This window comes from Stegodyphus dumicola, chromosome X1, assembly GCF_044657685.1.
Source record: "Stegodyphus dumicola isolate Sdum_Otavi_A_Nest chromosome X1, ASM4465768v1".
In the NCBI taxonomy this organism is placed as follows: domain Eukaryota; kingdom Metazoa; phylum Arthropoda; class Arachnida; order Araneae; family Eresidae; genus Stegodyphus; species Stegodyphus dumicola.
Window position 1 is genome coordinate 193079829 of NC_140780.1, and position 27411 is coordinate 193107239.

General features: G+C 31.8%; 1 protein-coding gene across 4 annotated transcripts in view; it reads right to left on the reverse strand.

Annotated features, from left to right (window-relative positions):
- pyr (pyramus) overlaps nucleotides 1–27411 on the reverse strand; it is a 123346-nt gene that overhangs the window by 74601 nt on the left and 21334 nt on the right. For 3 of the 4 annotated variants that reach the window (XM_085807684.1, XM_085807683.1, XM_085807685.1), the window contains exons 2-5: nucleotides 21850–22057; nucleotides 21641–21765; nucleotides 13548–13711; nucleotides 6598–6720 (exon numbers count right to left, since the gene is read on the reverse strand). In XM_085807684.1, the coding sequence (XP_085663810.1) occupies nucleotides 6598–6720; nucleotides 13548–13711; nucleotides 21641–21761 (408 nt within the window). In that variant the 5' untranslated portion in view covers nucleotides 21762–21765; nucleotides 21850–22057. Of the gene's footprint in view, nucleotides 1–6597; nucleotides 6721–13547; nucleotides 13712–17984; nucleotides 18037–21640; nucleotides 21766–21849; nucleotides 22058–27411 lie in introns of those variants that run through there. The other variant, XM_085807686.1, reaches the window with a different exon arrangement.

A 27411-nucleotide genomic window follows, 5' to 3' on the forward strand; every position in this document is an offset into this window, starting at 1 on the left:
ACAAGTGTATCCATTAAGTTGAATGCACTTTCCACTAATGAGCCATGGAAGCAGCTAAGGCAGGCTTTGACCAATTTAGCCAATGTAGGATACTTGTGAAATCATCTTTTAAATTAAAAACTTTAGACCAATTTTTATCAATTGTACACTTGACTTGATTTCCACTTTCATCAGATGTGTAGAGCATTTCTTTGGTGATATCAATATCACTCTGGTATAACCTTATTTCAGCTTCTACTTTTGACTTTTCATTATCACTAAAAATATGGGACATAAAAGATGATAATTTTTCAAAAGCTAATATTGTACTGGTTTTACCTCTTAGCTCTGGATCTAATGCTGTAAAACTAATTAGATATGAATTTTTAAGGGGTAATTTCTGTTTCATATGCTGTGCTGTATTAGTATAAGCTTTCATCAGAGAAATTTAGAATTCTTTTGTTATTGGATGATTTTTTGATAATTTCTTCAGGAGAGTGGAAGCTTCTGCACCAGAAAATATTACTTTGCTAGGTAGATGGAATTCTGGATTTGTGACATCAACCTTTAATAAATCATTCATTATAAGATGTGCACTCTATATTTTCTGGCTTCATAAAGAAAGAGAAAAATTTTGCCATCAATTTATAAATACTGGAATGTATTAAATGAAGCATTGGTTTTTTTTTTTTTTTTTTTTTTTTTTATAATTTAATATATGTGTTGAACTCTGGTAATACTGCTGAATATAATGCCATATGCAATAAAGTTTTGTTCAGCATAACAAATAACCCATTTAGTATTCTTTTTCCCCGAGCTAAAGCATCCTTTGTGAGTTGTTGGGAATGCAAGCAAGAATACACCCCTTCAACAATTTTTTCCTGAGCTGCAGAAATATTTCTTTTATTGCATACAGTTTCAACATAAGAAAAATAATCCCGTTTATCAGTTTTATCCAAGTAGTGAAAATAAAATGCAATAAGAGCATCCCACAGATTTCTAAAACACATAAAATGTACACCCACCTATGGTCCGGTCTCTTCAAGGGCTTAAGTTTTTTAATGGCAAGGGATTCACAGATTTTGAAAAAATTTTCTCTTTTACTGCAGCTTTTCAAGACAAAATAGATGTCATCAAACAAATCTAAGTATCTATCAAAACATGAAGCAAATTTTTTTTGCACAGTTATTAGCTGTGTGACATGTGTCACCATCAATATGTAATAAGTGGGGTGCTTTGTTTGATCATAGTCTGGTTTCAACACCCTTTTTTTTTTCCACGCATGGTGTTACATGAGTCCATTAATACACTAATTAAGTTTGCCCATGGAATATTATTATCTTCAATAGTATTAACAACTGCTTTAAAAACAGCTTCTGAATTGCAAGATTCCATCTTTAGAGATGCAAAATGATGAACTACAACTTCATTTTGATTGTTGTCATAAAACTGCACCAATATTGCCAGTATACTTTCTTGAGCATTGCTAGTACCTTCATTAAAATTTAGAGAAAATGGAGTCTCCTTTAAAGTTTTAATATTTTCCTTAATAGTTTTTGCGAGCCCATATTTCATCTTATAACATTAACAGTCCTGGACATTTCCAACGAGTTTAGTGCCGTCTGATCGCGGCGGAACTGTTTGCAGAGTTCAATTAAATTGGGAGCTACATTGAAAGAGAATTCTTGGCGATAAACGAAGTTATTAATACCTCTTGGCGTGCTTTTCTTGTCCAATGGCCGAGCATCAGTCTCCAGTAAGTCATCAGTATTTTTTGAATTAGCATAATTACTTAAAAGTCATTGAATGTCTAATGCACTTTTAATATTTTATGTGCGTCACAGTTTTAGAATGATTTGTGAAAGCCTAGAATCCTTCCCCACCATACTTCAGCAGTGAGTTACAAAAAACACAATATGCTTGTCCAGCAAAATTTATTTTCTTGCACCATGTGCCAATGGTATCCCCATTACCATCTCTCCGTTCAATCCAATTCCACCTAAATGCATTCCGAACACCTTCTTCTAATTGTATAATATCACTATTTATATCCAGAAATTTCATAGTGAAATTCTCTTGCATACATAAATAAAAAAATATTTCAATAAACGAAACGAAAAATTTACACGTGCATCAATAAATGAAATGAAAATTTTACACAGCGGAGAAAAAAAAGTTGCGAAGCAATCAATGACAAATAGCTAACACGGCAAAAAATCCCCCTTCTCTACTTATTGGCGCCATGCCAGGAGAGATAAGACCTTTGAACCCAGAGTCAATGTGATCGCACATCTGGTCAAACGAGGTCTCTCCCTTTTTTTCCTGCCGTGCCTACTTGCCGAAAAGAATCCAGAAGAGAATGTCCGAGAACCGGAGGAATGAGTCATAACTCGCAATAAGGAAAGAACAAAAAAGAAGTTTTTTCCCCCTTTCCATGCATTATCATTGCCTTTGGAGAAAGAAAGGAAGTTTTCACCACACACACTGATTTTGCGTTTTCTGCTTTCAAAGCAAACAAAATTACCCAGATCAAAATAAATAATTTATTATTATTCCTACTTCCTTTTGAACGACGATCCGCGGAATTTCCAGGTATCGAAGTTGAAAATCCCCGGAATTCCGGGATTTTCCCGGAGCACAAACACCCCTGATTTATCTAATTTTGCCACAGAAAGTTATTCAAAAAATTACAGTCTAGATTAGGGGTGGCAAACCTATGGCACACAGCAGATATTTTGGTGGCATGCTGCAGGTACATATTTAATTGCTTTTATTCATTTACATTTACTAAAAACAACATTTCAGAAAAAGAAAAAAAAAGAAAGAAAAATCTTCGAGCCTAATGGCTATCAAAAACAGACTCAAAAATGAGCACAAGCATGGGCGCCATTCATAACTAAACAGCATAAACAGTTACAAAATACAATTTGATAGTTTGAAATCAAAGCAGGGGTTTGAAGATAATTTTTAAAAAGAAATATCACAAGTGACATATTAGACACCTGAAAATAATAAACTATATAATTTAACTGGCACACTAACACAAAAAAAGTCCGCCATCGCTGGTCCAAATGGAGTTGACAACAAGAAAGTCATATGTCCCATTAACAGGCACATTTCTAGCATTTTGGTCACTCTAGAACCTATGACCAATGGGTCAGACATTGCCCATGAAGGCTCTTTAAGTGAACAATGCATTGAATTTTATCAATTTATTTTCTTTCATAAAAAGTTAACAGATAATTGAAAATATTAAAAAATTAAAAATATAAATATCTAATGTTAAATTTATAAAAGAAGTACTTCCAAGTGGACGACTGGCCAATTGATTTTTTATCATGTATCACTCAAGTCCTATATCTATCGTCTCCTCTGATGAGTCATTACAGTCACATGCCTGTAATTTTAAAATGCACAGGTGCCTGAAAAGTTGTCTGATATGGTACATCTAACGTTCTCATGAATGAAGTGCTATAAAAGCATATATTTCAACGATAATGGTCGGAAGGTTTTGAGGAGGTAAGATTTCTGATTTCATATTTGTATAAACTGTTTCTAAACTATTCCACTAAACATTGCTCCGATATTAATTTTTGGGGAAAAGTTTACTACAAACAAGAATGCTTCACGTCTTTATAAAGAAAAAGCCAGTCCATTTAATAGTTTAGAAACCATGATATTCCTTCGTAGAAAATTTATCAGATATGCTGATTATCAAGGACTCGTCTTGGTATTAGCAAAGTTAATAATTATTACTCATACTGATAAACTTTTAATGATGTCAGTTTTCAGTTTAATTATAGTACTGGTAGTTTTAAAACTTTGTGACATGAACTGAATGAAAATCTTTACATATTGTTTCAAACATTTAATCTAAGCTAGAAACGTGTAACAACATTGTACATAGATCATATCATAGCTATATTTATTTGACAAACATTTAATGCATAGACTTTCGTACATATTTTAAATAAAAAAAACCAGCTTCATTGATCCATATTTTTGAAAAAAACTGTTTTTTGAATGGAGTGCCTTTTAATGCCGAGGAAATGGTATTTGTTGCGAAGTGAGAAAATTATTCATTTACAAGCATCATCACGTTATTATTTCCATATACATAACATCTACCTTTAATAGTTTCATTCATTAAATTTTAAAAGATTATATGAAATAAAATTCCTTTTCTTGAAATTTTTATTTTACAACAGTTTTTTAAATCAATTTATTACATATTTAGAACACAATTTTTAAGTTTTATAAATTTCATTGTTAATATGCATGTATTTTTAGGATATGTTGTGAAATCAAAATTTTATTACCACAAAAAGAGGGTGCATATAATTTCAGTTATTTCATTTGAACCTCTTATTATAATCTGATACTATTCTGATAAATATTAACATGACTAATAAAGCATAAAAATAGTTTATAACATACTACAGTACTTTTAAAATAAATTTTACAGTTACAAAATTTAAAAAATTCCATAATATATTAAAACATATTTTAAAATAACTTTTAAAGGATAGATGCTGTTTTGGCGTATTATTGAAATGGATGGCTAATATATTTCTTCGGAAGTACATATGTTTTTGTGTGAATAACGTTAAAAAAATTTCTTCTAAATATAGTTTTATTTTGTAGCCCCGTACTATGTCAGCTGTTAAAAAAAATAAAAACAAATTATACCACTTCCAGACCATATCAAACAAAATGGTTTGAAAAATATGGAGTGATTGAAAAGAATAAAATGACTTTGTAAAAAGGGAAAGTTAACTTCACATACATACAATATAAGAACACATTTAAAAGTTGCAAAGGAAGTATACTGGTCTTGATATTTCTAAAGAATATGATAATGCATTTAAAAATTCAATATTGATCTACAAGAATTGTTTCTGTGACAACAGATGGTGCACCCAGAATCGTGTGAAAAATGTTAGTTTTATTTAGCAGCTTAAGCAAAATATTGGACATTCTACCTGACTGAATTTCATTGTATAACACACCAGGAGGTTTTATGTGCAAAACAAGTTTTAAAAACATTTTCCATGTAATGCAAGTTGTAAGAAATGTCACTTATTTTATAAATTCAAGTGGTCATAATAAACAAGAATTTGCACAATTATTAGAGGAAACTGAATGCCAATATTCTGGGGTTCTGATATAAAACGTTTGATGGAACAGTTCTCATAAATATCTTAATTGGTTTTTAAGCTTATTAGAAGAAATAAAGCTATTTTGAAAGGAAAAAACTGTAGTTATGACCAATTTCCAAATATAGATTGGTTAAATGATCTCTCATGTGACTTCACTCAGCATTTCAATGAAACGAATAAAAAGAATGTGGAAAATGGACAAGTTGTATCAATGATGTTTGAACAATATTAAAATATTTATGATGAAACAAAAATCAGGAAAAATTTTCCTCAATTACAAAAACACTTTCGAAACACTATAATTTTTAGAAATACCCTTGACTTTCAAGAAAATACAATTAAAAATATTAAACCATTATACAGGAAATAAAACAAGGTTTTTCAAGAGAGATTTAATCAATTTAAAAGTTTGAAAAATACATTAAATTTTTTTTATATCCATACAAATGTATTTTGGAATCAACAGTAATCTGCTTTTGCTTACAAAAAATCACAGAATTTTAGAGACTTGTTTTGTGCAAGTCTTGGCAACAGCAGTGGCTATCCAGTAAATGCATTTGCTCATTGTTCCCTTTAGTAAATTTTCAGTGAAATTCGGTATTCCTGCAGAAATTTTACCAGTTTTCTCGACTGCTGGCAAATTCCACAAGTTCATATTTTAACTAAGTTTCAGGAAAACATATCATGATTTGTTTATAAATACCGTTGGAACTTTGAATGCAACAAAAAAATGCACACAAAAATGGTGGCATTGCTTGACTGAAGGGCTGTTACGAGCACGATTGCTGGAAAAATGCATAGTGTCCAGAGTTTGGCGATTTCTGCTAGATTGGTTGCATTAAAACGCAAGTACCAAAATCAGAGCCACGAATCAACTATAATGTGCCAGAACAACTTTAGCCTAACGTCAGGATATCTACCCTTTGATGCACAGTAATATTTTTGACAAACACAACTAAGTTATTTAGTAAGAAAGTTATTAACATGGCAGAACTCTGAGTAAGTTGAGCACTGAATATAAAGATGACTCTACATTAGCAAGATAATGGTCAACTATTGAGTTAAGTGTAAACATCTCACCAATTACTCAATGAAATGGTTATTATTTCATACAACTTGCTATAATGCTTATAAAAACTGATTATATATATGTACATTATAAATTGATGATGTACGATATATGTACATTATAAATTGAACATGTGTACACACATGCAGACTTTTATTCTGATTATTATAATCTTATCTACATTTTATCTATTTCAGCAAAAGGGATGCCAGTTCCATACAGATTTATTATGACGATTAATTAGAATTTAAGAACCACTAGTCTGCAATATAAGCAACAGCAAGGTGACACAAAGAGTAATCTATATTCAGGTAAATGGTATATAAATGCATTTCACAATAAATATGTGACTGCTCTAAAATTATACTCTAAAGTATTAAATAAATAAACCTTCTTGCCAGCTAATACTGCAGTCTTTCCCTCTTTCGTTTCAAGAGATGGACTAAGCTGACCATCTTCATCAATACATGGTGTTTCTTGTGTAAGAACATCTTTTGGAGCATGTGAATCTGTCTGCAATATATATTTTACAACTCAGTTAACAACAAAAGTTAAAAATTTAAAATATATATTTCATATACATACAAATTTTAAATTTAAAAATTTAAAGCTTACAAATAAACAAAATTATAACTAATAAAGTATGATCTTTTTGTTAGTCAAATTGCATTTGCAATGTTGCTATCGGCACAGACACACCCCCTTTTCAGCCTGTGTTGTTAAAGAAAATCCACTTTTCATCAAAACTGAAAATCCGGTCCAGAATTTTCTCCTTCCATTGATATTCAAGCAGATTAGTGCAGGCCAGAACATGTCTGCTTGAGTCAGCTCGTGCAGTGCCCAGTGACTAAGCTTGTACGTCAAATTCATGTGATACCTAGTGCGACTAATGGACATGGCACAAATGTCAAACTACTTAGCAAGCTCTCAAGTCGTCACACAGTGATTTTCCACAAGTTCTCGCAGGCGGGCCTCATTAACAAAAGTAGGCCGCCAGAGCACTCTGCTTCTTGAATGTCACAGTCCTTGTTTTTGAAATTTTGGTACTAAACCTACGCAGTGTCATATGCTACAACATTAGTATCTAAAGCTGCATGCATGATTTGGTGACATTCTGTAGCTGATTTTCTGCAACAGAACTGGAAGTAAATGATGGTTCTAATTTGGTAACATGATAGTTCAATTTCAGACACCTTGTACTTTGACTAAAGTTTTCTTTTCTATTTGAGCTTAATTCTTCTGTGTATCTGTTAATGTATTAAGTCACTGGTAAATAATTCAGCAATTAGACTGCTCCTAGTACAAAACTACAGGCATGTTTATATCATAACACAGTACAAAGTCCGAGATCCTGACATACAATATCTGGAATGATCTAAAATCCGGACCTCAAAGCCAACACCACCACTTTTTTTGTATGCTTTATGTATGCGCATTTGATCCCCCCACCCTTGCGCAAAAGAAAACATGTGGAGAGTCCCGATTCTTAATTTCACTTTGGCATTAAATAAAATATCTCGTTATTAAAGAAACAATCTTTTTAGCATAAATTTATATGATCAATAATTTGGCTCCGTTGCTGCGTATCTGCTTGGCATACATCTCAAACCGAAGCATTCTACATATATACATTGTTGATGTTACACTTACTAATATTTTATATCCCTGATGCCAATCTGGCAAATCATTATTTATTATATTTTGCTTTCATCACAGCATGTTTATCAAAACACGACAACTTGAGTAATGACTTGTGTAGCGATGACTAAATAATTTTTTTAATGTTAGTAACTGAATAATAAAGAGTATGGTAACCTTTTATGTTGACATTAAAGCTTGGCGATGATTGCACATTTAAGTTAAATACGGTAAGAAATGTTGGCGAAGAAAAATTTCTTTGCATATGCAAAAATAGATTTTGTTAATGATACTCATAGGCAAAAAGATTACATTTAGTGCTATTTGAATTAAGAATAACTGATTTGTTATTCACATAAACCCAGAACCCGCGCTGGGGCCCTTATGGCCCCACCGGACGGCACAATTTAGGGAAGACAAAAGGAGGCACTTAGTAGCAGAATTTAGGACCCACAGAGAAATGCACCAGGCAGTAAGATACCTAGCACCGGCCCTCAATAAGCCTTAAGTATATGTGGGAATTTATTTATTCAGGACTCAGATAAACCTCAAGCATGTGCAAGACATAAGACAGTAAGTATAATAAATAACTAATACAATTCCGACTTAATTTTCTTAGTGCGCAATATAAGCAACATAAAATTTAGCAGAACAACTTTGTTAGTTAATTTTTCTGAAACAACTAGCGAAACTTTTGTAGGAATTTTAGCGGAACAACTAACGAAATTGAAAATGCATTTATGATACATATGCAAATATGTATAGTCAACGATAGCTAAATTTTATGGCCGCGAATTTTAAAGGTTTTCGGATATCACAAACCGAAGAAGAAATTTTTCAATTAACGGATTTTGTAAAGGAATGCGGAGAAGTGGTAATAAATGAAGATGATATAAAAGAAGTTTTCGATTATGATGACAATGCTCCTCAATCATCAATCAATTCACAGATGGCGAAATTTGTAGTATGGTTCGAGATCCTGAAAATACCACTACCAATAGTGAAGAATGTGACAGAGAGGTTACTGAAAACGAAAAAATTTTGATTGACAAGTTAGTCGGAATTCTCGACACAGTAATTACAGGACTTCAGCAATGTAACTTAAACAAGAAATTATATCTGCCTACTACAGAATTAAAGTATTCGCACAAAAAATGAAGCAACTTAAACAACTTACATTGAAAGAAATGTTTAATAAAGTAAACAAATAAATATTAAGCTTTCTTTGGTAAATTTTGATACACTTTAGATTATAAATACTTCATTATTTCATAAATCACGATTTCATATTTTTAGTTTTACGATTTCTACTTGCCATCTTACTAGATTTAAACATATGACCTAATACCCGGGAAAATCCCAAATCCGGAATTGTGAAAGTCCCTACGCGTCCAGATACTGGACTTTGTACTGTACCGTAAAAATGGTTGATTTACTAAGACAACTTTTTAGTCTTTTAAATACTTTTTCATGTACTGCATTCAAGTTCCAGAAAACCTTTTTTTAACAAATCTCTTAAACATAATAGAAAGTATTATAATAAGTAATCGTTCCTGGGCAAGTTTCTAATTCCTTGACATTTTTTGGTGGTTTTATATCTAAAATAGCCTTGACTTTGCCTTCATATGGTTTCAAACCATCTTTAGAAAATATATGTCCCATATAATTAATTTCTTCAGCCTAAATTCAAATTTCATTTAGTTAAATTCAATTTAACATTCTTGTCTCTGGCTGTTTCCAACAGCTTCTTTAACCTTAAATAATGTTTTTCTTGTTGCTATTTCCCCCAAACTAATGCATTTGCTTTATCTTTCCCCCAAGCTAATAAGTTATCTATATATATTTAAACTCCTATACCACTAAAAATTTCAGCAAAACTTTTGCAGATGAAAACAGTCTTTAAAGCAACCTTAAAAAAAAGTATCTACCAAATGCAGTATTAAATGTAGCAATGTTAACAACTTGAATCTGACAGTTAACCAAGATACTTTGTTTGCATCTAAAACACTAAACACTTTTGCATTTGACATATGAGATGAAATTTCTTCAACAGTTGGTAGGTGATAATGTTCTTTCAGTATACTTTGGTTAAGGAACTGAGGATCTAAACATACTCTTAAACTAACAGTTTTTTTTTTTTTCCTTACTACAACTAATGATTTCACAAATTCTGTAGGTAGTTAGCTTTCTTTACAATACCATCTTTCCTTTGTTGCCAGTTCCTTTTTTTTTATGGATTTTTTTTAAAATTATTTTTATGGACTAAGTGGAATTTTCCTACAGTTCCCTATTTTACCAACAGTTTTTGGTTTAATTTAATTTGAGAGGTATAACCAGTTAATGTACCAATTCCTTTAAATAAGTCTTCATATCCATTTAAAGATTCTTGTAACTTTTCATTACATTCCAGATTTACCGTACATATCCTTTGTAGCACTCGATTTTATTTCTGTAAGGCAGATAAACCAAAAATAGCTGGAATAGTTTTATCGCATGCTATTACATGAAATTCTATTTCATCCTTACACCTCAATAAGAACTTAATATTTTTGAATTACATTAATTTAAAAACCATTGTAAATATTTAAATTGACTTTTGATTCAATCACTTATTTCTTACATTGTTTAAGCAATGACATCACTTTACATTGATTTCGAGTATCCAACTTAACAAATAACTACTTAGATTTGTTTACTTTCAGTTTTTCAAACCATTCTGTTTTATTTTAAGAAAATGGATTTTTATCTTAAACTGATTCTAAAATATATTATCATTATAATGCGAGTCATACTCTAAATTATTCTGTACTAAATTATAATTTACACATTTTTATAAAAGTTTTTTTTTTTTTTTTTTTTCCAGTATAAACGAATCTTCTTATAAGCATAACAAGTGTATAACTTATGAAAAGCCTAATATTTTTTCTACCTGAGTTTGAATTACTGAACTTCTTATTTCCTTGATAATTTGAAGATGATTTAGTATTTTGTTGCTTATGTGTTACATGATATTTTCTCTTACATGACTGACTTTTCTTCTGAAATTAAAATTTTATTTTACTTTATAACTTCTATTTTATTTTCTCTAGTTAAAATTTTCAGCTAATTTGTGTTAATTAAGCAGCTTTACAGATTTTATTTATCTAATGTTCCCTGATCTTCCCTCAATAGATTATCTGTAATATTTTTATTTAATCCTCTGACTCTTCTATGTCTAATTAAACTATCTTTTAATTCTCCAAATCGACAGTTACTACATCAAACCATTCACCTACATTTTGTGTTCAAGAAAAAATATATGCCCATTAACACTTTTATTTGCTTTCGATATACAGCAATTTCGGTATACAGTTCTATATTTCAGTAATGGTTATAATATCGTTGCATGCATACAAGTTCATAATGGATTGACTGCACACAGAATCGATGATAGCTGATAAAACTTATTTTACCAGAAGAACACTTTCAGTCTGTGACTTTCCACAAAAATACTATACTGCTCTTCTCAGTCTCAGAGTACAATCAGTAGTTACACTTCAAATTAATAACATTAAACACAGCATAATGAAAAGCACATCTAAGAGGTAAAGCTTGGACAGAGATCTCTCAGCACTGAACTAAACAACTCAGAGCTGATGCTCTTTCTGGTCTCGTAGTTTTTCCCCGCTTCAATAAATGTCTAGTACCTTCCATTTCTCAAAATCACTGGAAAGCAAATACTGTTAAGTTACACATAAGGGAAAGTTCCAGTTAAATACAAAGTTTTTCGTAACTCATGGGGAAAAAATATCAGGGGTGATAAGGATGCATATTAGAAATGACTTTACAAGTACAGGTGAATTCATCCGTGAATAATACATGTGCACTGAAATCAGGCCCTGCTGCTAACTGTTGCATAAACCAACATGCAAACTAGACACACGGCACATAATCTGCAGCTATAAAGGCTTGCACTATTTGTAGATGGTAGGGGTGTAATCCTTCGTCCTATGATATTTACCAATTGGGTGGGGCACATTTACAGCAAGGGAAACATCTTGAGTGCTAATATACAGATATCTTTTTTCACACAGGCACTCAGGCAATCACTTGAACATTTTAAAGTCTGGCACGAGTCTTCTTGGGAAATGCTGCCTATACGCTTCCAGAACATTACCATTTGCAAAACCATACATAAAATGCATGTCCCCTTTTTACCTGATTACTGTACTTTGACATGCCTTTAGAAATCCAAGCTAGAAATGATGATGTGGAAGAAAACTTGCGCTTTATGCTTTCCATGACAGTGCCGTCTAGCAGTCACTACTTGGCTTTCCACCCATGCATTGTATGGTGAAAATTGCTTGTTTAGATAGTTTTATCACCCCCTTAAACTTTTGCCTATGAGTTTCAAAACTTCATGTATAGTGGCCGATTATATTTATACAAGGACCAAATCAAATGTGGGCAATTTAAGGCAATTTCTTGTCAAACTTGGTATCAAAAATTAAGTCACCAAAACAATTGCCAGTTTGGCAATATCTTGACAATTTAGGGAAATAGCCATTTATCTCATTGTTTAATAGACCTGCCCCTGTAATCTTATTTGTCTGGCACAGCTTTGCTCTCTTCAGACTTTTCATGTTACATTATACAACAGATATAACAGTTTCACATACAGTTTCCCTAAAATTATTTACATATACACAAAATTCGTAACAATATTATGGTATAGCTACATACATGACATTCTCCATTGCACTGGTGCCCATTCTGTCCACTGTCATGGACACATGGACACCTACTTCACTGCACAAAATGCTGAGGAAAAACGTTATATATGCTCTAGCATACCACTTCCAAGATTCAGAAAATTAGCTTTCAATGTATTTAATGAAAAATGTGTTATTGAAATTTTATACATCTTTTGTAATACCTGAATTTATAAATTGTAACAATTATATATAAATGTAAAATAGAAAAAAAAAATTATTCAAAAATACCCATATTTTAACATGTAGAGCGCGGGGACCGGCAGTGGAATTTTCGTTTGACTGCCGTCGGTCTGCGGAACCGACAGTATTAAAGTTAAAAAATAAATGTAGTCTCAATGAAATGTGGACAAATTTAGTTTTAATGAAATGTATTGAAACATTCTAAACAAAAATACAAACAACAAAAATAGTTCGCTGCCGGCTGAACGGAAAGGACAGCAAATTCGGCGCCACGCTCAACGTGTTAAAATCAGAAGGTTTAAAATTACATGGCCTACATATATGTTTTTATATAAATGAAACTTCGCCTTCCCAAATGTTGATGACAGCTGTCTCATTACTGAGAAAATGCGAGGACTGATAAATTAGAGAACTCCAGCAAGACTGGTAATATTTACCAGGTATGTGAATATTCTTCACTAAGTGGATGATAAAAGCTACAACAGCAGTTGTAAAGGAACATGAGATTAGCAAATTAATGTACATAATGAAACATGATATAGAAAAAAGAGAAAATAATAGACTGCTTGCTTGGATGCTTTTTCAATAGCAAATGTAACATTAAATTAGCAAGGATTTACTGAACAAATACAATGATTTGAAGAGAATTACTTTCAGACAACACAAATTATTATTATTATTTTTTTTTTTTTTTAGTTTACTAGACAAACTGTACTAAAATTACATTTTTAAAGTTTATTAGACAAATTATAATGATCTCTCACTAACCTCTTCTTTTTCACCACATTCAGTTTCGGATACACACAAAGTTGGCTTTATATCTTCTTCTTCTTCAAAATCCAACTCTCCTTCCATACCTTCATGAGATTTAACTTGATCCGGAATTTCAGAATCATCACAAACTTCAGTATTTTCGGATTCACATGCAGGACCTGACAGATATGCATTACATGTGTGCATTATTGCAAAAAAATTTAACACGTAATTAATTGATTGTCATATTTTAAATTATTTTTCAGATCACTAAAATAGAAAATTTCAAATTAGTTCCTTAATATTTACATTTTCTATATCTGATTTAATACCATTACAAACATACCTCAAAGAATCTGCACTAGACGAGTTACTTATTTTAAAAGCCCAGTTACTTAAAGAGGTAACTTTATTTTAAACAATCAACATTTCATAAAATCCAAATCAATAGCTTAACATAAATAAAAAATATTTTGTTCCTATTTTCCTATTAAATAACCACACAGTACCTCAAATTCAGCATCATCTAATTTATTAAACCCTACCTATTAGGAAATTTTCAGAAATCTGACCGGATAACTGTTCCCACAAGTCTTGATAAATGAGCTCCAACAATGATTCCACGATTACAAAGCATTTTTGGTAAAAGCATAGTTTAGGGTACTCCTTGGTGAAACTTGGCGATTTTTGGCGGTACATGGATACCGATTTTGTGCAATTCTTTGACTCGTTATTTTGGCTTGCCAAGCGACGATTATTGCGCCAAACATCGCCGCCTACACAAAGCCAAAATAACAAGACAAACAATTGCACAAGCTTGGTATCCATGTACACATCGACTTATTTTCACTTAAAAAAAAATCCCCGAATTGCACAAAAATGGCATTGTGCACTCTTTTAACTTTATTCATGTACACGTCGACCTATTTTCACTTTAAAAAAAAATCTCAGAATTGCACAAACTTGCATTGCACACTCCCTTTACTTTGTCCATGTACACATAGATATATTTTCACTTAAAAAGTCGAATGAGCACCAAATTCTAAAATATAGGCAAACAAAAAATACATAATCTCAATAAAAAAAATTTTAAACCAAACAATAAAATAACATAAAAAAGAAAAACATGTTTTACATTTAAGCACTACCGAAAGGAAATATTCACTTATCATGATTTTCGAGTTCGCTTCGTACACCCAGACCCACGTCAAAATCAAAATATCAATCATACTTAAATCACTTTTTTCAAACCAGGTACTCTTTCTGATGGAACGCTTCACATAGTGACTATCTAAACCTTTCTTCCTACAAGCCCATTCAAATCCATCTAAACGGTTTTTACGTTCGACTAGACGCATATCCTTTCTACATACAGGACACTTATAACGGCTACTAAGTAAACCTTCATTTACACACCAGTCATTTAATGCCCTTTACCCTTTTGCTCCAAATTGTACAGAAAATTCAAATTAATCTTACTCCATTCGGCCATTCTACAATCTAAAGAATCAAACCATCACACACCACAAAAACGCTTACAAAACATCCCATGATTCGAAATTTCCCAGAATCATGCACCCGATTACATCACAATAGGGTTTTCATAACATTCAACTACTCAGGCTACCATAAATGAAACAACAACTTGGCTATAAATCAAAGAACAACTTCGCCATAATACAAGGGGTACCTTAAAGTCTACTCTACCCAGCATTTTCTATATAGCTCGGCAAGTGCAGAAACAGCTTTTATAATTCTAACAAAGTTAGAAAATGTTTGTAGATAATTTTAATACATAACTAAATTATCGTTTTGAAAGAAAAATTTTGAGAAGTATTTTTGGCGGCATAAAATGTAACAATATCTGGAGAAGAACTAACTCTGAACTCTATAAATCTTTTAAAGAAATAGATATAGTAAAATATATAAGGCTTCAGAGAATTGGAACTACTCTGATATGCGCCCTCAAGTCGCCAAATTTTTCGCCAAATATTTTTGGCGAGAAACTTCACGCTGCCATATTACTATCTAAATTTTTTTTCTACATTTTGAACTTTTAGCCTAAAACGTTTCCAAAAATGCGGTTTTCGCACATGCAAAAACTACGTTTTGAACCCACAATTTAGCTAAAAATCCGAAACAAAAACAACAAATTTAGATAGCAAAAACGTAAAGCAGGGTTGCCACTCAAACAGGAGAATGAAATTCCCTGACTTTTCCAGGTTTTCCAGGTATGTTTCGAGAAAATTCCAGTCTATCCGCGTAATGTACGTTCGCTGTGCTAAGAGGTAAATTAATTATGGCATTACTTGTACTGTGTAGCAAATTCACTTAATTATTCAATAAATCCCAGAGGACATTTATTCTTAATTATTCTTGGTACACTTTGTTTGATAATTGTGTTTACTTTTCCGCTTAAAAAACTTAATAAAATTTAAGATATATACATTGGATAACAAATGTACGTTTTATTTAATTCTTACTCATGATCATCCCCAGTTCAACACGAGGCTAATCCGGTTCTTATAAATCACAACACAATGCTAAAAGTTAGGTTACATTTTAGGTAAATTTAATTTGTGTGAGGTGTATTCTTAAAAGGCAGCTTAACACTTGAAAACACAAATATAATTATAATAGGAGTTGTTTTCTCCACTGAAGATTTAGAATCTGCCCAATCTGGAATAACATAAGGCTTTTTTTGCAGACATTCTGCAGCTAAACGAAAGAAAGAAATCTATTTAATGATATTTTTTTACTAAATTGAGGTATTTTATATTTATTTCGCAGCATACATAAGGAAAAAATATGTGCATTAAATTTCGTGATGTCATCATACTGCTAGAATTAATTTCAGGATTATGTCAGAGAAAATTTCCTGAAAATTGGAAATATTATTTACTAATGATACATAAATTTAGAGGGAAGAAGCAACATTAAATGATATGAATAACATAAAAATAAAGATAATTACTTAAAAATGTAATTAGAATAATCAACGATATTTTAGCAAATATAGTTATATTACATGGTTATCCTAGATGATCGATTACTATTTTTTTGTTTTACTGCAAAATGACAAGGTATTTATTAAAAAGAAAAAAAAAAAATTGCGGTAAAATCCTAGTATACGATACGGCCTTCGCATGATTTTGAAAACTGTCGCCAAGAACAAAATGACCCGTTTACTGCTCATCATCATGTCGCCAAATCCCGCTGTAGCATACATGGAGATTATTCTGACCAAAGAACGTCTATGTAAAAAGCGGAGGGAAAATTTGCCAAGGGATTTGACGACGGAACGGCCAGAATTTCCCTCTCCGCGATGTGTACAGGAAATTGAGAAACACGTATTAAGAAGAAACGTTCTTTGACAAAAAAGAAAACTACGAAAATCCGTTTTTAAATTATTGCGAAAAATCCAAGAAGAAATGTTTTATCAAAGAACGTTTTTTCTTGGATTTTTCACAGTAATTTTAAAAACGGATTTTCGTAGATATTCCCCCCCCTTAAAATAAGTAATCCATGAATTAATTTACTTGCGCCAAAAAATATTTTCTTTTCCTATAAAGACATTTTAAACGATATTCATTTTATGAACTCTTGATAACGTGACCTTCGAACTTCGACACCGGTTTCGAGCTTTGGCGACAGATATATCGCGCAGGCACAGCTCTTTCCCGCTATGATGGAACCGAGCCACGTCTGTTGCAGAGAGGTTTTCCTTCTTTACAACACATATTTTTTTTATTCTAACCTTCATGGCACCGTATACTAGGATTAAACCCATTTTGTTTTATACGAGAACAGGTACTTTCTTTAGTTCATGCACTGCACATGCGATTCTCGAACTGGAAACCAAAAGTTGCGGGAAACTTGCTTTGCCTTTCTAAAAAGACAATCAAATTGGAGCTGCGAAAATTGGCTCTATGCCAGCTGCCCGAATGACACTCACGCGATACACAATTCGCCAAAAAAGTGATCTCTTTCGACGTCAGCGCAAAACTTGCCTTTTTTGGCGGGATCGTTGTATGAAATTCCCTGACTTTTCCAGATTTTGACTAAAACACTTAAATTCCCTGACTTTTCCCTGAATTTTTTGGTCAATTTCCGAATTCCATGACTTTTTCCGGTTTTCCAGGTAGCGTGGCAACCCTGGTAAAGTTTCTAACCAAAAATATTTGGCAAGAATCCATGTACACAGCGACATGTTTTAACTTAAAAAAAATCTACGAATTGCACAATGTAGGCAATGAACGAATCTACAAACTACGCACACCTCGTTTTAATAAATTAACATAACAATAAATTTCAAAGAATACCACGTACACAGCATCCTGTTTAAACTTTAAAAAAATTCTACGAAATGCACAATTTAGGCAAGGAAGGAATCTACGATCTACGCACTCCTCGCTTTAATAAAATAAGATAACAATAAATTTCAAATAATACCATGTACACAGCATTCTGTTTCAACTCTAAAAAACATCTACGAATTGCACAGTCTAGACACTAAACAACAAAATAAACTAAAATAAATTTCAAACAATTTAAAAAAACAACAATAACGACAGAAATTCATACTAAAGAACCAATGAACATAACATTCTACAAAAAAACAAGGATAAAATAAAATGCACTTACCATGAATTAATGCGTTTTCGAATAGCAGAAATATAAATTTCATACCGCCTTTAACATGCCGCCACGTAATCACTATCGTATTTACATGACAGCCAGACACACTATCCAGAAAATTTATACTATGGTTCACAAATAAATAAAATCACAAATCCCTACTTCTATCATGCACTGCCATTAAAAATAATCTCCCAGACCCTCTTTCCACACTTCCAAATACCCACTACCCCTCAACAGGATAGCCACAATGATATTTCCTTTTGCCGAACTTCAACTCAACAACTACCATTTTATCTTTCCCTCCCATCTTCTCAGACACAGAGGCGAACCAACGAGCTCCAGCGAAATATTTTTCAACGTCAACAGGGTTGCTATAGAACACGCAATCGCGCCAAAAACCAGCACAGAACACATATCGCCACATTTGGTGAAATTAGGGCGTATATTAGAGTTGTACCAGAGAATTAAATGGACAGGACACCTGTGCAGAATGGATGAAAATCAAGTAACTAAAAAGATCTTCTCGGCCAGACCATTTGGCACCAGAAAAAGAGGGAGACCTAAACTTAGGTGGCTCAACTGTTTGGAAACAGACTTAAGAATTTTAAGAATAACCAACTGGATGTCCATCGCCAGGGATAGAAGAGCTTGGAATTCGATTCTGAGGAAGGCAAAGGCCCATCCTGGGCAGTCTGGCCTTTGAAGAAGAAATTATAGTTAAATATTCAAATCTACACAAAAATAACCAAAGAATATAAACTATATCAAAATGATGCTTCCTATAAGATATGTTGTGTATAAGCATGCAAAAATTCAACTCGTAGCATATTCCAAAATGCCAACTGAAAATTTAAAAAAACTCATGACATGATGTTGCAAGCATGTCAATGGTTATGTAAACATAATTTTCCTTAGTTATTTTTCACAACTTGTCAAGACTTTCTTTTAATTTTAATTTTTATGCTTAGAATATTAAGAGAAAGGTGGAAATGGTCTACGTTTTCATACTGAGGTTGATTGCCTCCTTTATTTGGTACTTTTCGTTTTGCCAGCGCAAATCTCGCCAAGCAGACTTTATTGGCAACAAACAGCATACAGAATACACATAAAAAATTCTAGTTCTCCAAATTTTTTATTTTGAAGGCATAAACATATTAATATGATTTAAAATTTTGTAAAAAGCCAATAAAGACAATAAATTTGTAAAAAGACATTAATTTAAGAATTTACTATGCTTTCATGGTTCAACATCCTGATTTGCCGTTTTGCATCACGTGACCCAAACTGACCTCATCTCACGTAAACTGCACTACAAAAGTATAATTCTCTCAGTAATTATCTACATTAATTTCAAGTTAATACGAATAGCTTACTCAGAAATTATGTAAAACTGCACTGCTTTACATCGCTAGTGCATTCTCATTAGAATTGGTGAATTTAACCCTTAATTTTGCTTTCCTATATTTTAACCTTCAGGTGAGCGGTGTGATTGCATCCTAATTGGCTTTTGTGCTTTCGGACTTTTAAAAACTGCATTACCTAAATGTTGTCCCAAAACCCTAACAGGACTCTGGAAAGCTGTTCGGGAGGAATGGGATAGAATACCTCTTCTGCCACTTCAAAAGGCATTATTATCCTGGAAATTGCGGTGTCGAAAGATAGTTCAGAATAAGGGATGTCAAATAGAACATTTAAAACACAAGAATTTTATGTAATTTAGTTTTCTGAATACAATATACATCATCTAAAAAATGTGTGAACAGCCTCTGTACCTAATATATTTGTTTTATTTTGTAATAGATGAAAATATTTAGTTTGAATTTCATTATGAGCACTGATTATGAATGACACTGTTAATTAATATTTTACTTTTCAATTGATACTTTTCCATTTTCTAGATCTCGGTGAGAAAAATACAGATTTAAAAATCTGGGAATTTTAAAAGAAACAAGAGTAGTACATGAACTTAGGATTACTGTATTGTTTCTTTTATTTCCTTTCCTCATGGATAATTATTACATTTTATGCAAAACATTTTTGATAATTTTTACTTTTTTTATTTTTATATATTTTAAAAGCGTTCTACATTAAAATTAGCCTGTTTCATGCCCTTCTAGTTCCTTCATTACTTCCTGTTTGACATGAAGTAAGTGAAAATAATTTATTACTGGAGTAGCTGACTTCTTTTGTTTTATGATCACAAGTGATTTTTTTTCTTCCTTTTAGTTTTATACAAAGGAATAAGCGAGTTAAAAATTCTTATAATCCTTATGCTTTAAAACAACAATGAAATAATTCTACAAACACTGAATACTTTATCATAAATTCTTCAGAGGACAGAAATATTTCTGGTTACTCTTTGACATAAGCAGTACACTTCATTAAAATTCTTTTCTATAGAAAATTACAATAAGCTAGAAAAAAAAAAGTGCTTCATTCACAGCAAATTTTAAAAAGGAGCCTCAAATATAAGCTAAAGCTTTTTTTTTTTTCAGATAAAAAAATAAACAAATAATTAAATATATAAAAATATATGAGAAATAATTCGAACATTTTTTATTACATTGCATCAAGAGTATAATAACAAAACAATATTCAAATAGGTTATACTAGCATTTTTCCTAATGTGCTTATTTTTACTTCAGTGAATTAAAAGTTTTACTTAACAATTAAAAATTGTATTTTATTGTATTTACATGTAAATACAATTTTACTCTTTTTACTGTGAGATGTTAATTTGAACAGAGTCCAGCCAGTGAATGTAGACACATGTGGTCTTGCATTATCTTGATGGAATATAAACTTTTTGTGCCAGAATTCAGTTAGTTTTTCCTTGAGAGCAGCCCCACCATGGACTAGCATCTTGCTGTACAGCTTACTGTCACGGGTTTTACATTTTTCAAGACACTCTTTGTGGATAACACGGCAATCCCACCAGATACAAAGTGTGACCTTTTTGTTAGTCAAATGTGCTTTGAGACACTGCCAACGGGCTAACCGGACGCAGATGATTTTAAGCTGTTCATACACATACACATCTAGCCAATTATCTGGCAAATTTATTCTGACATAATTATACATGTTCTTTTTAACTTAAAAATTTATTTAATGCCACAGTTCTTTATACAGTCTATGCTTCCTATAATAACCACTTTTCATAGGGACTATGCCATTCCATTACATTAGCCAGTACTAAATGTTTGTAATCAATAAGGATATATAAGATTTATTTCTACTCTTGCAATCACTCATTATAATGTCCTTATGTAAGATGAGTTATTATAACTAGCTTCAACTGCATTTTAATTTTTCAGGTAATTTATCAATATTTCACTTTTGCTTTCCTCCACATCTTTTTGCTTACTCATTATATCACTTCGTAATTTCTCATGATGCAGATTATTAAATTAAAATATATAATATTAATGAAAAATCACCAAATTAAGCAAATAATTTAACCACTTTACCTGCTTCAGGGCTATCAATGTATTCCCCAGGACTACTAATTCCACCATCCTCTTCCACGATTTCGCTATTACTTGTTTCTTTTGCATTCACTAAGTTTGCTTCTGTATCAGATGCAGACATTATTCTGTAAAATGCACATATGTTAATATTTAAGCAGTAAAACACTTAAAAAAAAGCTTTAAAAATACAAATATTGCTTCTCCATTACCTTTCGCTATCCTTCTCACAGTGAAGTTAATACCTATAACAAGGATTATACAGAGATCAATAATCAAGAAATTCCAACCCTGTAGATACATCCAAGTCCTATTGCATCAATGAGTACAGATTCAGTATAAAATGGACAGCTACAACAACTGCTGCATTTATTATAAGGATGTACTCCAGAAGAACATGCAATATATGTGGATGGATTACTGTAAAAAGAATAATTTGCAATGTTTTACAATATGCTATCACTGTTTAATTAACAAGATATTTTTTAAAAAAAACCTATCAAGTTTCACTATTATAAATACTGAATAAAAATTCAAATTATACTACTCAGGTTTTGAAACTATAATTTGAAATAAAAAATGATACACTAGAATTGAAGGTACCCTGCATACATATACAATATATATGGTCAATCTGCTGGTTTCAATTGAAATCAGATAATATTATGAGAATTTATATTTTATAATGTTCAAAATGTTACAAGGACTGTCGTGAATATTTCTTGAATGATATCTGTCAAATAAGCCAAAAAACTTCAAGATTATGTATTTTTTCAAATTATAGTTATATAGATGATCTAAATTATTGGTTAACTTTAGGAATACTTTTAAACCATTTCCTGTTAAGAAATGTCAAACAAACCAAAAACTTCCTGCCTAGTTCTTTTCTAGAATGTGGTTATATCATAAATTACATTACCACCATTTTTTAAACAATCTTTGTTAATTGTATATCCATTCATACAAATCTCAATTTAAAGTCTACCTCAGCAAAACAGAATACTTAAATATTTGCTAACAACAAAAAAACAAGCATCTATATCTCTATCAGATTCATACTATTTCTAGAACAAGTTTTCAGAACCAAGTTTCTGATGGTTGCTTTTTATTTTATTTTACCAATGCCATTACTATACCAGATTATGTTTTCATTCTGATTTTAAAAAAAAAAAAAAAAAAAAAAAAAAAAAAAAAAAAAAAAACAAGGTTCTAATTGTAGACAGGAACAGAAAGGGTTTCAAAATCCTTCTGCATTATAAAAAGAAAACTAGCCCTGAAATACACTGTCTTACACAATATAAACACCTACTTTAGCAACTTTACTAAAATCATTTAATATTTCATTCTTATTCCCTAACTTAATTACTAATCAGAAATAAAACACATGTATGAAAACTTTTACTTTACTGCAAGAAATATTTTTTGAATATAATGCTACACAGCATTTAAAAAAAAAAGACATCTGCATTTAAAGGAAACTTTATTGTTAAGAGATTCTATAAAAAGGTATTTACAGACTACCTGAAGACACAGTACGACTGTATAATTCCCATTCGATAAGGCCATTAGATAATAATTTTCAAAATATAATATTAGAAAAACTGCAATACTCTTCAACATAAATATTTATTATGTGCATCATCTATTTGCTGTCCAAGGTGACAGTCATAATTAATTACAGATACATATATATGTAGGATGCACAGGAGAGTCTTCACAGGAGATTACTTTTTAGTCACAGCCAAGATGGTTATAGATGTTGCTGGCATAAAGATAAAATGATGAAATTTGTAGATTCACCACTTAATTTTTATTGCTTGATAAAGCAACTCTCATTCATATATCAGCACAGATGCAAACTGCACTCATATTTTTGGAAATTTAATGCATCTTAAACATAATGTATGATTGGTAGAAGTGAGTGGCGACCTGTTACTTTGATACAGGCAAGTGGTAATCAAATAAAAATACCTGGGTTACTGCACTAATATTTAAAAATTGATTCAATTTTCATTTTGTGCCGAGAGTTAAAGCAATATTGTAAAAATAATAATTTACAATTTAAAGCATAATAAATCTTATGCAATACTCCAGGACACCCAAAATCTCAGCAGAATGTATACTCAGAAATCAGTGTTGTGTTTCTTCCTCCCAATACTACCTGCCCATGGATTTAACAGTAATAGATACATTTAAACGACATTACTCACATATGAGGATGATAATGACTAAGACTATAAAGGCAACTGACAAGGAAGATTTTTGGAAGAACTATATAATATATAGAACATAATAAACAACACTGGAGATTCGTGGACTGAAATAAAAGAGGCACCAATGAAAAGTTCTTGGAAACAATTATGGCTGCAAATGATGAGTGATTTTACGAGGTCTGTCTAAAAAGTATCCAACTCTGAATTTTCCCACCGAAAGTAATGATGCTGGGGCGGCACCACTGTGGACTATAAGGAGACAGCTTAATACAGCGTGCTTGAATTTTCTCTCTATGTACAAGTGTGCCAGTCGTTGCCTGCTTGCCACCAAGATTACGAATAGGGGCCACAAAACTTGTGTCCAAGATGCTGTTGGTTTGTAGAACAGAAAGAACAGTCTTGAGACTGCAGGACACTACCGGCACTGAACCTCAGTTTCTGAACACTGTGATAATTGCAGCTAACTCATGAGTGAATGGGTATAACATGAACAAAAGCACAATCATCATAATGGAGGCTTCCTGAGTCCTGAAAGCCGAAAAAATGTAACAGGGCTGAAATAAAATCAAGGTGATGCTTATTGCATTGTCTGTTATCCGGGAATCTGTGCAGTGGGAAGGCAAATAGTGATAAAAGGGTGCTAACAAGAAGTTCTCCACCAACTCCATGACGCAGTTAGGCACAAATGACCAGAACTCTAGATGACGAAAAACTGGCAAATGCATCATGCAATGCTCCAGCTCATTCATAGTATTTGGTTCAGACTTTCCTGGTGACACATAGAATTCCAATCATTCACCAACTTCCCTACTCTTCAGACAGGGCTCCTTGCGACTTCTAGTTGTTTCCAAATTGAAGACGATATTGAAAGGATCACATTTTGAGAACAGAGAAGAGATAATGCAGAATGAGATGGCTGAGATGAAATGACATTTCCAAAAAAAAAAACCATATCTGTTTTCAGCAGTACAAGGACTGGTGGACTAAGTGAATGGAGGTGCAAGGGGCTAACTTTGAAGGGGTTTAGGGTCTCAATTCCGACACATACACAATATAGTTTTCCTGGCAAAAGGTCGAAAATTATTTACACAACCCTCATATAAATTTTGAAGAAATATCAGAAGCTGTAACAATTGAAATAATTAGCCCAATGAATGAATGAGTGGGGCCCACCAGCGGCCTGGTAGTTCGGTCCGGGGTTTGAAATCCGGCGAACGGGCTGGCTGCATGGGCATTTTCGTGGTTTTACCCATGTGTAACGTGGATACAAGCCAGTTTCCCTTAAAAAAACCTCCACGGGGCCTCCCTACCATGGAGGTAGGAAGTAAGATGGAGTCGCCCTAAACAAGTTTCTCCCGTACCCGTGCTCTGAAGCACCGGCGATCCCTACGTGGTGACCAAAACATTGGGTCATTTACCATTGAGTTCTATGGGATTTGACGCATTCGGATGTAAATATTTTGTAATTACGTCATAAATATACATATAAATGTATATATTTTCTTTTTCTACAACACTTCAGAGTCCTAAGTATGTGAAAACAACATTTCATTCTGAACGGAATTAAATGCTATACTTTTCACAGGACAGTTTTCTCAGAATGGTTTAATTTGAATGAAATATTTTCACAAGTTTTCGTTAATTACATTAAAAAAAAAATTAAGGTAATTTGGTTTTATTCGGTTAAGGTACAAAAATTAAGAAACAAAAATTAAGATTAAGTTTATTGTATTATTAATATTAAAATTATGCATTATTTCTTTTCTATTTATAGAGCTTCTTCCTAAAATACTTTCTTAAATATGACATGAATTTTTGGCTTCTGAGGCATCTTTTAAATCGAAAAATTTAAGTCAATTTATAATTAATGCTCTATTTGGTTCATTTTAAATTAGAGAATTACTAGGAATTAGCGAAATACTTTAAATACGTATTTCGCTAATTCCTAATAATTAAATAGGTATTAAATAGTACTTGACTTTCTCTGAACATTTCTGAAAGAGAATAAAATAAGTTTTTTTCTTTTTTAAGTATTATTAAAAACTTGTAACTGAGTTATTATAAAATGTAAGGGGAATAATTCTTTTAATTATACTTATCAGATATTTTTTTACCCTTCATTTCAACAATACATATTCCAAAACTCTTCATTACATTCTTAAGTGCGCATCTCATAGCATTTGCTTTACAATACCTTTTAACAGATTGCTTTCCAATACGAACAATTCTTTCTTAAATAGTTTTATAACGTATTTGTCAACAGAATTTCAATTTATGTTTACAATTCAATATTAAGGTTATTATATATTTAGATAACATTTATAATCATTATAAATTAGACGCATTTAATAATTAGATTTCTTCACAGTACTTTCACAGTTGTTTATAAGTGAATAAATTCATTTCAAATACATTTATAAATAATTTAATGAATATTTAAGTATTTTGTCAAAGGCAGATACATGCTTTTTGCAAGCACATGCATAAATACCCATACATATTTCCTATTTTTCATTTCCGGCATGTGCAAATCTTTAATTTCTGTACATTCACTATATTTTTCGTGTAAAGTAATTTACACTAATTTAGCATACACCCGAAAATTTTACATAAAAAATATATACGAATATAATTTGAATGAAAATTATAAATATTATTTTTAATACCCACTCAAAGGTCAGTTTTTCTTCAAAATTCCTCCAGGATGGGCTCTCTCTCTTTAGGCAGTTAGCCCTTGCATGCTATTTAATAAAAACTTAATCTGACCTACGTGCCTAATTACAAATATTTTAACATACATAATTTTATATTTATTAAACATGTAAGCCCAAAGTGATTATTTTTCAGATATATAAAATTAAAACGATGGGTTTAAAATGAGCAGCAGTAAAGCCTCTCCTCTAAAAAATTTTAAAAAGTACATGTTACAATAATATATGGATGTGAAAAAAATTTGTTTTATTTAAAGCATTTTGACGTTTGGAAAATAAAATAAAAGTAGAGAATACTCTATCAAGGGTATCGAAAGACATATACAATTTTAAATGTACTACAAGGTATTTTTCATTCTTTAAGCATAACACTTTTCTTAAAATCTATATTTTTGTAGTGCAACAGCTTAGAATTTTATAAAACAAATTCATAATCAAAATCGCTCTTGTTAGTTATCGAAAAATAACCAAGATGTGATTTTTGCGTAAATGTCACTAAACTATACAAATTGCTATTATCCATCACACTGTGAATGTTTCTTTCATGCGAAAGTGTCGCCTTTTCCGATTTCTATGGAACTGTCGTGTGTCGAAATACTATCAGAATCTTGTTAAGCGAGCTTCTGAATGTAAACAAAGAACACCCCATCTGGTGACCCAAGCTTCAAAGCAGTGCTTCACTTTTAGCGCGGGTTGGCCCCTCCTCCCTTTCCTACCTCCATGGTCCCTACCTCTCCGTGTAGTGCCTAAGGGCGGAGCACGTAATAAATTTTTAAAAAAAAATGAATGAATGAAATAAACAATGAAGTCAACAATGAAGATGCTGATAAGTTGACAGAATCTCACTCTG